This window comes from Sarcophilus harrisii, chromosome 6 (assembly GCF_902635505.1).
Source record: "Sarcophilus harrisii chromosome 6, mSarHar1.11, whole genome shotgun sequence".
Lineage (NCBI taxonomy): Eukaryota > Metazoa > Chordata > Mammalia > Dasyuromorphia > Dasyuridae > Sarcophilus > Sarcophilus harrisii.
In genome coordinates, this window is record NC_045431.1 from 254277145 (window position 1) to 254294916 (window position 17772).

The 17772-nt window shown below is 33.8% G+C and overlaps 2 protein-coding genes across 2 annotated transcripts in view; both read right to left on the reverse strand.

Moving 5' to 3' along the window:
* LOC116420122 (vomeronasal type-1 receptor 4-like) overlaps positions 1-17772 on the reverse strand; it is a 44649-nt gene that overhangs the window by 15976 nt on the left and 10901 nt on the right. The window contains exons 2-3 of the mRNA XM_031943711.1: positions 4977-5130; positions 805-1020 (exon numbers count right to left, since the gene is read on the reverse strand). The gene's annotated coding sequence lies outside the window, so the exon portion shown is untranslated. The remainder of the gene's footprint in view (positions 1-804; positions 1021-4976; positions 5131-17772) is intronic.
* Positions 10814-11793, reverse strand: LOC116420124 (vomeronasal type-1 receptor 4-like). Its single transcript, XM_031943712.1, has one exon. It carries the CDS (start codon positions 11741-11743, stop codon positions 10814-10816), a length of 930 nt encoding a protein of 309 aa, XP_031799572.1. The 5' UTR covers positions 11744-11793.

The following is a 17772-nucleotide window of genomic DNA, read 5'->3' on the forward strand; positions in this document are numbered from 1 at the left end:
ATCTTTACATGAATTTTGAAAATAAAAAGCTATTGTTTCAAAAACCTCTAAGAAAATAATATGTGTAGAACATTTTGAGAACCTTTAAGTGCTACAAAGATGCCAGATATTAGATATTGTTGTAACTGGTGATAATTTTTATTATACATAATTATATATCATGTAGTATTATTGTATACTATAGAATATATACATAGATATTAAAATCATTTTTTCTGGATAAAAATTTATGTTTATCTTTTACTTTGAAATTTCATAGTTCAAATGGGTTCCTTATGAGTTTTTAATGTGTGCAGATGAGGTTTTATCCTTTTGAAAATATAGCAATTGAGGAATTGTGAATGACTATTGATTAAAACAAAAGGACTGATTATAGAGTAACATGAAGTCAAAAATATAGGCATATGTATAACCCACTGACTTGTATCTTTAACATGTTCCATTACAATTAGGAAAATGGAACCAAATGAATAAAAGCATACAAAGATAATCATGAGCAAAAGGATGACTTTAGTAGCTCTGGTTTCTGCAGTGGCAATAGGATTGAGACTAGTGCTTTGAAGGTGTTGGTCTTGCCAGTGGTGTCTGAACAAAACAAACACCATGTACCCACTGGAAATGGCCATGACTCCCAAAAATACCATGTCATAAAGGGTCTTCCAGATAAGTGCTTTTGAGGTAGAAACAGCACACCAGTCTATAGAACAATATCCTAGGTTGTTCTTAAGGTTATTGAGTGTGTCATTCCTAAGACCAGTCACATGTAGAGGCACAAACATATCTACCAACAAATTGAATACTCACATGAAGACAAAGGATGGAACAAGGGACTCTGGTGCTTTGGCTTTCAGCACTTCCCTTTTGCGGCTGTTGGAACTGAGTTGCCTAGAAGACACTGGGGAGGCAGGTATCGTAAAGTGAAAGTACTTGGGACACTCTCTGAAGATAAACAATGATTTTCATTCAGTGTCATTCAGGAAAATTTTCTGGATATGAACTTGCATTGCAATTGGAACTCCTCTAAAAAGAATCATTTCAATATGAGAAAGGAACAAATTAACAAATTAATAAAAGTTTGCATCAATATGTTTTATCCTGTGACCAGTAATCAAATTATAGCCATACAAACAAAGAAATAAACCATTCCCAAAGACTCCAATAATAATCTGAAGTATATGTAAAATGCAGAGGATATCATTGTTACTTTGCATTCCTTATTCTCTTGATCAGAATCTATATTTAGATCCAAAGTGACTTGGGAAGGAAGAGAGAGGTGTCTGTTATAAAACCAGAACTTCAAAAACCGATGCTGCACATATCTTGTCAATGACACAAGGTTCGGTATTTCTTAGTTATTACAGAAATACAGTTTTATGAAATATTTTACTCGCACCAATTTTTTTTTAACTTTCTTAAAGATGCAAGTCTTCTTATTTTGAGACATTAAAATGGCTTTATTTTTGAATAGGGATTTTAATTCTGTTTTATATCTGTGTTTATTTGTTTCTATATTTGATTATTTGCTTACATAAATATATAAGCCTTATTTTTGAATGGCATCGATATTTTATAGATCAGCTAAAAACTGAAGACTGATAGGATCAAATCTGTTATTACAGAAAAATTTAATAAATATATGTTACTTTATATTTACAATTTAAATGCAAAGTAGGAAAAAAAAACTTTCCCTGTGCATAATAAAACATAAGAAAAGATTCAAAATATAAAGCAATAAATTTCCCTTATGTTGAAAGTCTTTATAATATATACTACACATTGTGTTCAGAGCTGACCTTCTTTTCTTTGCATCTCATAGTTTTTTTTTTTCACTATGTGCTGTTTTACTTTATTTTCCCCCATTTCTTCCCCTTCCTCCTTCTCCCTCCAAAGAAACCTATACTATAAAATATATATGTATATTGTTTGTAAAATTCATATACATGCATATGAATATATATGCAAACACACATACACATATAAATATACATATACATGCATATACATAGATATCTATAACCATGTACAGATAGATAGATAGACAGACAGATAGATAGATGAATCTGTATAAGACTACAATGCTTGTTTGTGCCTCTATATCTCTGAAGGTGGATAACATCATCTTTCACAAATTCAAGTGTTTCCAGTTTTCTAAATCTAAACTTACTCATCATTTGTTGTTTTATCCATTTCCCTATAATACCTTCTTTAATTTTGTATGAAGCTATGATGGATTTGTCAGGCAAAATCAACACGATTTAGGCAGGGTTAATGATATACCTGCTCTTGTTTGGGTTATATATCATTAAGGAACAATGTTTTGGGTATTTTCTATACTTGTTAAATCAAATATTTATGACCCTCCTTGGGCCACTTGTGATTGCAAAGAAAATACATTTACTTTCAGTAGTAGGTTACTGTAATTTTAAGACTCATAAATTCTTTTACTTTAATTATCCTGTTGCCTTTACTATGGGCACATCTATGACCCAGAGAAATATTCACAAACACAACTGTCACTAATGTAAAACTGTCGCTAGGAATCTTCCCAGAATATACTTTAAGTATTCCAAAAGGCATACAGTTCTTAAGGCAGACTGTAAGAAGTGAAGAGTCTTCCAAATAAGGGAAAAATAAACATGCTCCCAAGAGAAAGTGTTAGAAAAACAGCTTACTCAAAGACAGTTATCCATCTCATACATCCTTTGTATATACTCCTTACTGACAACATAATCAGCTTTGGGCCAATCCAGAAAATAAGCTTGGGCAACAACTGCTTTTATAGGATAGCTCAAAATAGCTTCAAAGAAGGTGAGCTCCTGATACCTCCTCAATTCTGTGGTTCCTTATGACTACGTACTGGACAGTAAATCAACTGCCTGCTTTCTGATTATGGTGGGAAACTCATACACTGATATAGCAGCTTAATTTTATAGGAAACAGGGCTCCTTTGAAAATTAATGTTGGTAGGAGAGTAAAAGAATTAGAAAGAAATTTTGGACAAGACTAATTAGGAAGGACTTTTATGTTGTCTAATGTGTTCACACACAGAGACATGCAAATATGCACAATTTTTTTAAAGATACTGACCAATATCTCTTCACAACTATTGATTTCTTTAAAGCTCCATTCATAATTTATATGCCAGTAAGGTGTGGGGCAGAGAGCTTTGAATTGGGGTACAAGAAATAAATGGATTTAACAACTCTTTGCTGCCCCCAATAGCATGAGTACTAACATATCACTTAATCTCTATATGTTTCAATCCCACATCAGTAACATGAGCATCATACAGTTAGCTTATATATTTTCTGTAAGGATAATATGGTATATTTAAAAAGGACTTCAGAACACCTGTTGTGCTGTTCACTTTTCATTTATTTCTGTAGGGATCCATGCAGAATCCTAAAAAACAATTATACCAAATGAATACAAGTTCAGTAATTTTTTGAGAGCGTTCACAACCTTCTATTCAGATACAATACAGTGATGATTCCCTGGCTCTTCCTGACTTTCAGCAAATATTTATTCTGTGATTACGGTTTGCTGACAACAATCCTTGGTAGGATACAGTGGCTTTCTTCTTGAATTTAATACATTTCTGATATTGACAAGTGAGCTTCTATAGTTTAGTCTATATCTCTCATGGGCTCCTCATCTTAACCAATAAATCTTTCTGAGTTCTTTTCCTACTTCAGTACCTGCCTCGTCCAGATGGATAATTAGAACATACTAATATAGTAGAAGATATTTTGTGGCATAAATTGTTGCCTTGACAAACATTGCCCAATATGATTACTTCAAGGGCCTGTTCTCTCTCCTTATATTTAACAGACCAGGTTCTTGCCTGATAAATGTTCATATCAGTACAATGAATTTCTGAATTAAACAAAATGCAACACCATAAAGCAGAAAATCATAGCATAGTCACTTCAGAGATTCTTAACTTTTTATTGCTTTTCAATGTAACAATTTTTTTGTCTGAATATAACCTAAAGCAATGGTTTTCCTAAAGGCATAACAGAAATTTTTCTGTGACAGAAGAATGAAAGATAAAGAGATAATCTGATGCACATGGATCATAGGAAAAACACTGCTTACATCGAGGCCACATGACCAAAAATTAAACATATCTAGATCAATCTTGGCCAGAAGAATGTTAATACAGTTTATAAGTTATTGTTGATATTGCTTTTGTAATTTAATAATATTTGCATTGTCATAAAATTATGTCAAATAATTGAAGAAAGGTACATTTCCTAATAAATTGATGGTGGTAAATACGAGCTCATGGCCAAAAAATTAATTTCAAAATTGTTATCATCATAATGTGAAGAAGAAAATCTAAAACTATATTGGACTTCTGTGCATTGTAGGATACATTCCCTGTTTCTGTCAGATAAATTTCTGTGCCCCCAAAGTCCATTTCTTCTAATTTGAATGTCCTTGCCACTTTACCATTATTCATGGGCATCCAAGGTACCTGAGGCATTTAAGAAGAGAAATAACTGCTTTTTCCAGTTAGTAAAAAAATACATTTTAAAATGTAGGGAATCAGGGTAGCTAGATGGCTCATTGGATAGAGAAGTGGCCCTGAAGTCCCGAGGCCCTGAGTTTAAATCCAACCTCAGACATTTAATACTAGCTTTGTGACCCTGGGCAAGTCATTTAACCCCACTTGCTTCAGCACACAAAAATGTAGGAAGTCATTGATTTTAAATTAAACACGATTACTAAAGTGATAGAAGTTAGATTCCTATAAAAGAATAAAGAAAAAGGAAAGACAGGAAGAAAGGAAGAAAATCAATCAGTGAAAGCTACATTGAAATCAAACAGGCACAAAAGACAATCAGGGAGCAGAAGAGGACAGGAGAAGGAGCTATATAGCAGGCAGAGAGCCGAAGCACTGAAATGCATCCCCAATAACTTCCTTTCACTGTGAAAAAATCACTCAGTTCCCTTGGTCTCAGTTACCTCACCTGTAAAATGGGTGTTTTTGGTCAACTTCTCAGACTTCCTTTATGTTCTATAATGCTCTGGCACAGAAAAACTGATGTGAATGTGGAGTTTTTGCTTGAACAATCCCCACAGGACATCCCAGCCTGGAATCCACATTATTTCCAGTCCAGCCGCCTGTGTGAGGGAAGAAGGGATAGAGGTCACTGGGGAGAGGCCTGAAGCAGCCAGGAGTCTAAGCCCAGAATGCTCTGCCAAAGCACCTTCAGATAGGCTCTAAACTTGTACAGCTCACAGTGACGTTTCCCACACATTAAGCCTGAATCAGAGGTCAGAGCCTTCTCCATCTCCTGGATTGAGCTCAGACTCAAAAGTTTCCTGATAAAATGAGAAAGGGAACAATCAGGTTGTTGTTTTCTCCCAGGAGTGTTTCAGTGCAGAATCTGCCAGCATCTGCATCATAACCAGCTGAGCACTGCATCTCCATCCACTCTCTTTAGCCTGGTCAGAACCACTTAAGGGGGAGATAAAAACAGAGGTACCCCAAGACTGCTGAAAAAAGCTAATATGTCCCTGCTGTGATCTAAAAAGGGAATAATCCCTACTCTGGCTCCATCTGCAATGTCTCTTCTGCATCCTAAGTACTGAAAAATATAACAATTTTCCCCTAAATGAGATTTCTAGGAATCTGATCTCTGGGACAAAAGATGTAAGTTACTTACCAGTCTGATCTGTGCTGCCAAAGAAGTGGCTACAGTTGTGAGTGTGTGTGAGTGTGTGTGTGTGTGTATGTGCCTGTGCAACTGTACATGTGTGTGCTGTGGGGATGGTCAGAACTGGCGTTATAAGCACAGCCTTTTCTGAGTTTATTTCAACCAAGAACCGCAATTACTGTCACCTCAAAAACAAAAGTTGACAGAAGGAATCTGCTGTGTCATGACATCCCTTTATCTCAAGTAAAAAAGCCCAGCACTTATTAAAAGTGACTAATTAGAAGTTCTAAAGGAGCAACACTTTACATTATAGAAAGAATTTTTTTTCCTTAATCATATGAAAGGAAGAAATACAGAGAGGGAATTCTGTGCATTCCTATGCCAGGGAACAATTTCCTGAAATATAGAGATCTACAAAAAAAAAAAAAAACCTCATCAATTCTATTTTTTTCTGAAAATAATTATAATTAATTGAACACTTTATTGTAGAGACAAATCTTTTGATACTCAAAGTAGATTTGTGAATTTTGTATTACTATGATTTATTGATAGAATATGATGATGATATATTTTAGGAGTTTGTTTTAAAAAAATCTATGTAACACATTGAGAGAAAAGTAGAGTCATTTAAATTTTATGTTTCCTCTGTGAGTATTTTTTGGTGTATTTTGTTTTTAATATTCAGAAACATGCTTATAGACATGAGTTTTTATTAGAAATATAAGGATAAATCAAAAGTTAAACTAATTTAGGAGAATTAGTCTTTCTAACCTGTACTCTTTATTAGTCTGTCTATACTGTAGTTAGAAAAACATGACTAAAAGAACTTGCATGACATGATCCAGGACTTGGAGGATAAAATAAATAATACTTTCTACTTGAAGTCAGGTTTCTTGAATTAAATAAAGTCCTCTATTCCCGCTATCACCTGGTTGTCTGATGATTGACTAAAATTTTCTCAATTTTATTTTGAATTCTTTCTATCTTTGCTTTGCCTGGATTTAATTGATCCAAAAGCCTGGCTAGTAATTGAACTCTATCCTCCTATAGAAAACTCCCAGCGTCTAGGCTCTATGATAATACTTTTTTTTTTAATAAGATAAAGTTGAAATAAAGATTAAGTTCAATTCTGAGCAAGAGGCCTCATGAAGAAATGGGACCCAATGGGTCATGGTGACAGCAGGATGGGAAAAAAAGTGTCTAGCATTAACAGAGCAGGTCCTGCTTGATTGAAATGGACACTTTCATTGGAAATAATAGCATCACTAGAACTCATCGACTCATCTTCAGTTATGGTAGAATATATATCAAAAATGGGGGCAGGAAAAGGTTCTGTATGCAGGACACTATAAATTGGCCACAAAGATAAGAGACAGGTGTACAGTTATATAGACGGTCTATACTATCTTGTCCAACAGTAATTCAAAGACTATAAAAGATGAAAGACATTCCAACACTAAGGTTCAAAATTTGGGCACATGGTTCTATTATGGCACATGTTTAATTAGCTTTATTAGTATTAACCTCCCTTGGAGCAGCTTAGATTTCATTCATTAGATTCTATTAACATAACATCTAGTTGTCATTAAGCAATGTTAACATATTAGGAGATGCATGTTGACATACTAAAACAAAGAAAAAAAGCAAAAAGAACACTTAATCTGTAGTTAATAATAGCTAGATAGTGACATGTGTGATTCATTCTTTTGAAATTAAAGCTTCTATTATCTGTAGATAAAAACATAATGCTCACAATTTTTTTTCAGTCATTTGGTTAAAAAACTGGATGACATTTAGTGAGTAGTAGGAATACATCTATTATGTGTTTTTCTGAATGTATGTTTTTTATTCTTTATTTTTTTTTAATTTAGAAATATTCCAATAGTATGTACTAAATGAATGAAGCCAGGTTGAGAATTAAATTGAAATAGGTTATTTACAATACTTATCCTATACTCTATACAATTCTCTATATTCTGTAGAGAGAGAAAGATTAGCAAGAGAATTTTAATGACTTTATCTAAAATTTAAAGATAATAAAAGGCTGAATTCATAGTTTGCTCTTTTTTATCTTTCTATTGACATTTAGGAATGTTTCTTGCAGTAATCTGAATTCTGTAATTTCCATGGATGTTATTCTTGCAAATAATTTCAAGGTATTGAATTCTTCTGAGTTTATGGCTGAAGCTTCCTTGTCACCATAACAGGAACCTGGCAGAGTTCGAGTACAAAAGTATTCCTGTGGAATAAAGGATTTAATATATTTTATCTTACATCTTCTTCAAATGAGATTTGTTCCCTTTCTCCCCTGGACCCTTCCTGTATGCTACAGTAGGCTTTGTTGCGATAAATAAGTAAAATTAAGCCAAATAAATATATATTACATATATATTATATTTATTCTATGACCTCTTTGTCATATATAGGAGAGCTCAATGGCATTCTCAAAAGCCAAAGTCACTCATGGTGGCAGGGGTATGGCTAATACGCCCTTTGAAAAATCGATGTTTCAGAGGGTGAAAACAACTCTATTTGAGACAGCTGTCCTTACCTTCAAGATCAGAAACATTGGAAGCATAAAGAGAACTATTTAGACTTGGCTGGAATCTCAGATTGTGATTGGTCCTCTGCTATGTATAATTTTTTTTTCAGAAAAAAATAAAAAAATAAACAGAATATAAAAGACACCAAAATCTATGTAGTGTCACCAGAAATTGGATTTTGAATCTCAGAGTCAAAATAAACTATTCTCATTCGACTGAAGCAAATGAACAGCCACACTGCTTCTACTGTCAATACTGTTCAAAATACTGTTTCTTTCTCTCTGTTGGTCTCTTTCTCTCTCTCTCTCTCTCTCTCTCTCTCTCTCTCTCTCTCTCTCTCTCACTCTCTTTCTATGTGTGTGTCTCTCTTGGTTTCTGTCTCTCTGTCTCTGTCTCTGTCTCTCTCTCTTTCTATGTGTGTGTCTCTCTTGGTTTCTGTCTCTCTGTCTCTGTCTCTCTGTCTCTCTTTCTCTCTCTCTCTCTTGCTCTTTGCCTCTGTCTCTCTGTCTCTGTCTGTGTGTGTGTGTGTATGTGTGGGTCTCTATCTCTGTCTCTCTCTGTCTCATTTTCTGTGTGTGTGTGTGTGTGTGTCTGTCTGCCTCTCTGTCTCTCTGTCAGTCTCTGTCTCTTTCTCTCTCTGTCTCTGTCTCTCTCTTGGTTTCTGTCTCTCTCTTTGTCTCTGTCTCTCTGTCTCTGTCTCTGTGTGTCTCTCTGTCTCTGTTTCTCTGTGTGTGTGTGTGTGTGTGTGTGTGTGTGCTTACAAACTCCATTTCTCATTTCCCTCTTTAAAAAGTTGTGAAGAATTGTGATATATTTGAGGAACAAGAAAAAGCTTATTAAAAAATGTCATTAAAGTAAGAGAAAAAATGTTTAGGAAAATGAACAGTTATTGGCTAAATCTAGAGAACAGAGACACAGTGCTTGGGTCTGTGATTTTCTAGTAATGAAAAATAACATTTAAAAGTTTTTATCACATATCTGGTTAAACCTGTGCAAATCCTTAACCTCTTTTGTCATTGGTTCTTGACATTTGTGGGTATTGAACTTGGTGACAATTAAGGTGTCTTCCATGAGGAATAGAAACATAATTTGGAATTTGTAACGCATTGAGAGGAAACTAGCGTCATTTAAATTGTATGTATGAAATGAACCTCAGATTTTGATTGGTCCTCTTCTATGTATAATTTTTTTTCAGAAAAAATAAAAAATAAACAGAATATAAAGGACTTGATCAGTAGACACACACACCAAAATCTAGGTAGTGTCCCCTGAAATGGGATCTTGAATGTCAGAGTCAAAATTAGCTATTCTCATTTTATCAAAACAAATAAAACAGCCACACTGCTTCTACTGTCAATACATTTCAAAATATTGTTTCTTTCTCTCTGTCAGTCTCTGTCTGTTTCTGTCTCTCTCTGTCTGTCTGTCTCTCTATCTATCTATCTATCTCCTTCTCTCTATGTGCATCTCTGTCTCTGTCTCTATCTCTGTCTCATTCTGTGTGTGTGTGTGTGTCTCTGGCTATCTGCCTGTCTGTCTCTCTGTGTCTCTGTCTCCCTCTCTCTGTGTGTGCTTACAAACTCCATTTCTCGTTTCCCTGTCTATCTATGTTTCTCTCTGCTCTCTCTGTGGGTATCTGTGAGGCTCTCTCTGTCTCTGTCTCTGTTTCTCTCTCTCTCTCTCTCTCTCTCTCTCTCTCTCTCTCTCTTTCTATCAATCTGTGTGTCTGTGTGTGTGTATGTCTGTGTGTCTGTGTGTCTCTGTGTCTGTGTGTGTGTGTGTCTCGGTCTCTGTCTCTCGGTCTCTGTTTCCATTTCTCTGTCTCTGACTCTATCTCTGTCTCTCTCTGTCTCACTTTCTCTGTGTGTGTGTGTGTCGTTCTGTCTCCCTCTCTGTCTCTCTGTCAGTCTCTATCTGTCTCTGTCTCTGTCTCTCTGTCTCTCTGTCTCTCTCTCTCGTTCTCTCTCTCTCTCTGTGTCTGTCTGCCTGTCTGCCTGTCTGTCTCTCTGTGTCTCTGTCTCCCTCTCTCTGTGTGTGCTTACAAACTCCATTTCTCTTTTCCCTCTTTAAAAAGGTCTGAAGAATTGAGATATATTTGAGGAATAAGGAAAAGCTTATTAAAAATATCATTAATGTAAGAGAAAAAAGAATTAGGAAAATGAAAAGTAATTGGCTAAATCTAGAGAATAGAGACACAGTGTTTAGGTCTGTGATTTTCTAGTAATGAAAAATAACATTTAAATTTTTTTTTATCACAAATCTCGTTAAATTTGTGCAAAACCTTAACCTCTTTTGTCATTAGTTCTTGACATTTGTGTCTATTGAACTTGGTTATAATTATGGTGTCTTCCATGAAGAATAGAAACACAAATTGGAATTTGTACCAACCATCATTTATCATTACTCTTTTTGCTTTGGAAAAAAAATTATTGGTTTGTTGGACAGAATCAGACATCTGAAAAAGCAAAATACTCATTTTCTGATGAAGAGAAATTTCACTTTTACACCAGTGTACTCTATCACAAATGGAAGTTTTGAACTGGGATTTTAGAATTTATTTTCTTCTTTGAAATTTCATAGTTTAAATATATTTGTTCTGAGATTTTAATAATGAGGATGAGAATTTTTTATTCTTTTGAAAATATTACACCAATTGAGGATCTGTGATTCACTACTGATTAAAACAAAAGGACTTACTATTGAGTAGATTGAATTAAAAAATAGAAGTATATGTATAATCAACTGGCTTGTATCTTTAGATTTTTCCATTACAATAACAAAGATAGAACTAAGTGAATAAAAGCATACAAAGGAAATCATGAGCAACAAGATTATTTTAGTGGCTCTGGTTTCTGGGGTTGCAATAGGGTTGACACAAGTGCTATGAAGGTGTTGGACTTGCCCTTTGTGTCTGAACAAAACAAGCACCATGTAGCCACTGGAAATGGCCATGAATCCCAGAAATACCGCATCATAAAGTGTCTTCCACATAATAAGATTGGAGGTTGTTATGGCATGCCAGTCTATTGAACAGTATCCTAGATTCTTCTTAAGGTCACTGAACGTGTTGTTCCCAGGGCCAGTCACATGGAGAGGCACAACTACATCTACCAACAAATTGAGTACCCACATGAACACACATGATGGGACAATGTATTTGGGGGCTTTGCCTTTGAGCTTGGCCCATTTGTTATTGTTGGAACTTATGGTGATGGCCTGGAAGACACTCAGGAGGCAAGTATTGCAGAGTGAAACTCCTCGGGCTACTCTCTGCAGATAAATAATGATTTTGCATTCAGTGTCACTCAGGAAAATTTTCTGTATACAAAGTTGGATTGCATTCGGTACTCCCCTGAAAAGAATCATTACAATATGGGAAAGGAACAAATTAACAAAAATTGGATCTATTGGTCTTATCCTTTGACCAGTGACTAAATTAAAAGCATAAAAGAAAAGGAGTAAACCATTCCCAAAGACTCCAATTATAATCTGAAGCATATGTAAAATGCAGAGGATATCATCGTTAGACTGCATTCCTTATTCTCTGGGACAGAATGATATTCAGATCCAAAGTGACCTGGGAATGAAGAGAGAAGTATCTGTTATAAAACCCGGAGTTCAAAATAAGATTCTGCAAATTTCTTTCCAATGAGGTGATCTTCATTAATCCTTAGTTATTGTAGAAATACGAAGTTTTAGAAAATATTTTACTCCCACTAGTTTTCTATTTTTTATTTACTTTCTTGATGTAAGTATTTGGGGGTATTGTATTATTTTTGTAAATAGGGATTTTTAATTCTATTTTCTGTCTCATGTGTTTATGTTTTTATTTGATTGTATATGTATATAAATATATTTGCCTTTTTGTTTAGAATGGCATTGATATTTCATAGATTACATAAAACTAGACTCATATGTTCAGATCATTTTTTTACAGAAAAAGTTAGTAAATACATTTCTTTATATTTGTTATTTAAAAGTAAAATGCAAAATAGGAACAGAAGAAAACCTTGCCATGTACACAATAGAACATAAGAAAGGATTTATAATATCAAATTTTCTTATCATGAAAAACTATATAATATGTATGATACATGTTCAGAGATAATCATCTTTTCTTTACCTCTTGTAGTTTATTTTTTTGTTTTCTGCTGTGTACTTTTTAATTTTATTTCTCCCCTTTTCTTCCCTTTCTTCCTTCAATACCTGAAGTATAATTTAATTATATATATAAAGACTTTTGTGTGTGAGTATATATATATATATATATATATATACATATATATGTAAGTATTTTATACATAGTCAATATTTTTATTCTATGACCTCTTTGTCATATATAGGACAATTCAATGGCATTCTTGAAAGCCAAAGACACTCATGGTGACAGGGTTATGGCCCTTTGAAAAGTGGATGTTTCATAGGGTGAAAAAAACTCTATTTGAGAGAGCTGTTCTTACCTTTAAGATAGGGAACATTGGGTGCATAAAGAAAACTATTTAGACTTGGAGGGGGCCTCAGATTTTCATTGGCCCTTGTGTATATAATTTTTACAGAGAAAAAATTAAACTAAAGGACTTGTTCAGTGGACACACACACCAAAATCTAGGTAGTGTGGCAAGAAATTAGATCTTGAATCTCAGAGTTAAAATTAACTATTCTCATTTTCTCAAACTAAATGAACAGCCATATTACTTCGACTGTCACTACTTTTCAAAGTATTCTCTCTTTCTCTCTGTTGGTCTCTGTCTTTGTCTCTGTCTATCTCTCTGTTTCTCTCTCTCTCTCTCTCTCTCTCTCTCTCTCTCTCTCTCTCTCTGTCTCTGTGTGTGTGTGTGTGTGTCTGCCTCTCTGCCTCTCTGTTTCTCTGTGTGTGCTTACAAATCCTTAACTTCTTTTGTCATTGGTAGTTGACATTTCTGTGTATTGAACTTGATGACAATTTATGGTATGGCATGCCAGTCTATAGAACAGTATCCCAATTTCTTCTTAAGATGACTAAGGGTCTTTCCTGGGACTAGTCACATATAGAGGCACAAACACATCTATCAGCAAATTGAGTAGCCATATGAAGATAAAGCATAGAACAATGCACCTCGGGTCTTTGATTTTGAATTCTACCCATTTGGGGCTGTTGGAACTGATGGTGAGGGCCTGGAAGACACTCAGGTGGCAGCTATTGCAAAGTGAAAGTCTTGGGGACACTCTTTGCAGATAAATAAGGATTTCGCTCAATGTCACTAAGGAAAATTTTTCTGGATACATACTTGGATAACAAATGGAACTCCTCTGAAGAGAATCATTGGAATATGGGAAAGAAACAATTTAATGAAAATCACATTAATAGGTCTTATCCTTTCACTAGTGATTATGTTAAAGCCATACAAATAAAGGAGTAAACCATTCCCATCGATTCCAATTATTATCATAAACATATGTAAAATGCACAGAATATCATTATAAAATTGCATTCTTATTCTCTTGGACAGAAAATGTTCAGATCCCACGTGACCTGGGAAGGAAGAGAAAAGTTTCTGTTATAAAAATCAGGAATTCAAATTAGATTCTACATATCTCTTAACTTGGTTATTTCAGAGATAGAGAATTTTAGAAAATATTTAAATGCAGCATTTTTTTTTTTACTTTCTCAAGTATTCTCATTTTGGAGCATTGCGAAATAGTTTTACTTGTAGATGGCAATTTTTCAATTCTATTTCATATTTATAGTCTTTTTGTGTGTATATGCAAATGTGTGTTTGCATAAATCTGTATGCCTCATTTTTTAGAATGGCATTGATACCTCATAGATTATCTAAATACTGAAGATAGATAGGATCAGATTCTTACAGAAAGAAAACATTATACAATATGGGCAACAATTGTTTTTATTAGTTAGCTCAGAGAGATCCTGTTACCTCTTTTAATTGTATAATTCTTATGATTATATTCTGGACAGTAAATCAATTGCCTATATTCTGATTATGACAAAGTCAAACAGGTGATCTATCATTTTAGTGTTATAGGAAAAGAGGCTTTTTTTTAAAATTAATGTTAGTAAGGGAGTGAAGCAATTATAAAATAAGCTTTGGACAAGAGTAATTGGGAAAGAATTGTATATTTTCTTATGTGATCACACGAGAGACATGCATTCATATGCACATAACTTTTGAAAGATATTGACTAATACTTCTTTACAAATGTTGGTTTCTTCAAAGCTTCATGCACAGTTTTTGCCAATAAGATGTGGAGCATAGAGCTTTGGATTGGGGTGCAAGAGATAAATGGATTGCAACTCTCTTTGCCGCTCCCTAATGCCAGGATGAAAAGCATTTCACTTAATTTCTATATGTTTCAGACCTCTATCAGCAACATGAGCATCATACCGTTAGCTTATAACTTTTCTAAAAGGATCAAATGATATCATATGTAAAAAGGATTTGATGTACTTCCCACTTTTCATTTCTTTCCATAAGGATACATGCAGAATCATTAAAAAAAAAATGGATAAATGAAAACTCAGCAATTTTTTGAGGTCATTATTCACAATTTTCTATTTAGACACTATATAATGCTGATCCCCTGGTTCTTTCTGACATTCAGCAAATACTTGTACTTTCACTATTGCTTGCTGACCATAGTCCTTGATAACTCACAGTTGCTCTCTTCTTGGCTTTGATATATGTCTAAGATGGCCCTGTGGACTTCTGTGGTTTAGACTTTTATGGGCTCCTCATTTTAACCAATAAATTTTTCTGAGTTCTTTTTCCTATTTCAGTATCTGCCTCATCCAAATTGATAATTAGATTATAAGACTATAGAATGAGTCATTTCTTGGCATAACCCGTTTACTTGCCAAACATGGCCCAATATGATTATTTTAAGGACCAATTCTCTCTCCTTAAATATATTGTCCAAGCTCTTTCCTGATACATGTTCTTAATGGTACATTAAATTTCTGAAAAAAAAAAACATTTAAAGAAAATATAACATCAGGATGAATAAAATCATACCATAGTAACTTCAGAGATTGTTAAATATTTATTGGTCTTTCAATGTATCAATCTTTTTTGTCTGAAAATAAGATAAAGCAATGGTTTTCCTCAAAGGCATAAGAGAAATTTTGCTGTGAGAATGGAATGAAAATTAAAGAAATACAGAATCTTTCATTTATCTTTGGAAACCTTTGCTTTGATTCAGATGGTTCCTAGGCAAAATATTGCTTGCAGTTAGTCCACGTGGCCCAAAATTAAATACATCTAATTCCATTCTTAACCATGTTTAAAGACTGTGTGTCCCCATTCACAACTCATAGACATACATTTGACATAAACTAAGTAGTTCAACGAGTGAGTTAGCTAGTAGTTCAGTAGATTATGTATTAGCCTTGCAGTCAAAGTTATTGAGTTCAAATCTAGCCTTGGATTTACTACTTCTGTGTCACTGGGGATTTTAACCCTGTTTGCCTTAGTTCCTCATTTTAATTTGAGCTACGGATGGAAATAGCAAACCATTCTAGTATTTTTGCCAAGAAACCCCCAAATGGCACCCCAAAGATTTGCATATGGCTGAAACACATCCACAACTCAAAGTCAAGAAAAAATTAATAAAATAACTCAGAAACTTTCTAGGGGATCTTAATAATCACCACAAAAGGAATTGCTCAAGCTTATAAAACATGTTGGCCAAATAAATCTACATGACTATGTTGTCAAAGGTAGGAACTTTTTATGTTTACTAAAGACACAGCTGTCTAACCCAAGAAACTAAGAACAATCTCTTATAGAAATGGGCAGGCAATTCATGACAGAGCTGAAAGAAATGCCTTGGTTACAAAGATGAAATAGATTTTATTTTGGAGAGAAAGTGAGAAACCTGATTAAAAAAAAAACACTGTGGTGGGTTTTAGAGTAAACATTTAGCTGTATACAATAGAATAAATTATCTTGGATAGTCATTAACCTCATCAGCCCATGCATGCATTGGGAAGAGAATGAAAGAAATAGTTATAGAATGCTTTGCTAAGAAATCCATAACTATCACTCCCATTAAAGTCTATGAGTTGTTCCTCCTCAAAGGAAATATTACTGTCTCCTCATTGGGAAGACACTTAGTTTTAAGAATTTATTTCAATAACTATGACTTATTAATTATTATTTTTATTGATCATTAAAGATGTGCAGCATTATTGGGCTCAAAGAAATTAACAAATCATTTAGATAAATTTTGCATAAGAAATCCTTACTGAGGGAAAACATATATAATTTTTTTTTTTAAATCTTCCCAGAACATGCTTTCAGTATCCCAAAAGGCATACAGTTCTTAATGCAGACTCTAAGAAGTGAAGAGTCTTCCAAATCAGGCAAAAATAAACATGCTCCCAACAGAAAGTTTTATTGAAACAGCTTTCTCAAAGACAATGTTATCCATCTCCTACATGCTTCATATATATCCTTTACTTACAATATAGGCAGCTTTGTGCCAATCCAGAAGATAAGCTTCGGCAACAATTGCTTTTATAGGGTAGCTCAAAATAGCTTCAAAGAGGCAAAGCTCCTGATACCTCCTCAATTCTATGGTTCCTTAGGACTACATACTGGACAGTAAATCAATTGCCTGCTTTCTGATTATGATGAGAAATATTGATATTGATATAGCAAATTAATGTTACAGAAAACAGGGCTCCTTTGAAAATTAATGTTGGTAGGAGAGTGAAGGAATTAGAAAGAATTATAAAGAAACTTTGGACAAGACTAATTAGGAAGGACTTTTATGTTGTCTAATGTGTTCACACACAAAAACATGCAAATATGTAAATATGCATGTAGAATATACACAGAACATCATCATAAGATTGCATTCCTTATTCTCTTATTCAGAACAATGTTTAGCTCCAAAGTGACCTGGGAAGAATGAAAGAAGATTCTGTTATAGAAAAATGAACTAAAATAAGATTCCATATATTTCTTACTAATGAGGTGAGCTTTAACACTACTTGTTTGCCATGGAGATATATATATATATAGTTCTAGAAAATATTTTACACATATCAGGTTTTTTTTTTAATATCTTGATGCAAGTATTCTTATTTGGGGACATTATGTAATAGTTCTGTTTGTAAATAATGATTTTTAAATTCTAAATTCTATGTTATATCTAATGTGTGAGTGTATTTATAGATTAATAGGTATAGTATAAATAGATATGCCTCCTTTTACAATAGCATTGATACTTTGTAGATCATCTAGAGAAAAATACTGATGATCAAGATCTTACAGAGAAATATAAGATACTTTTTTATTTTTACTATTTACAGTTAAATACAAAATAGGAAAAGAAAAAAAGTTTTGTTTTATATATATAGTAGGATATAAAAGAGGATTCAAAATATAAAACAATATATTTCCATTTCCATAAGTTAGTCCACCTATGCAGGGTACATGCCTATATATGCACGTATACATGCATGTACAGAATATATGTACACATACATATACAAACGCATGCATACACATGCATCATACACATATACATAACATGCATCTATGAAAGACTTTACAATGCTG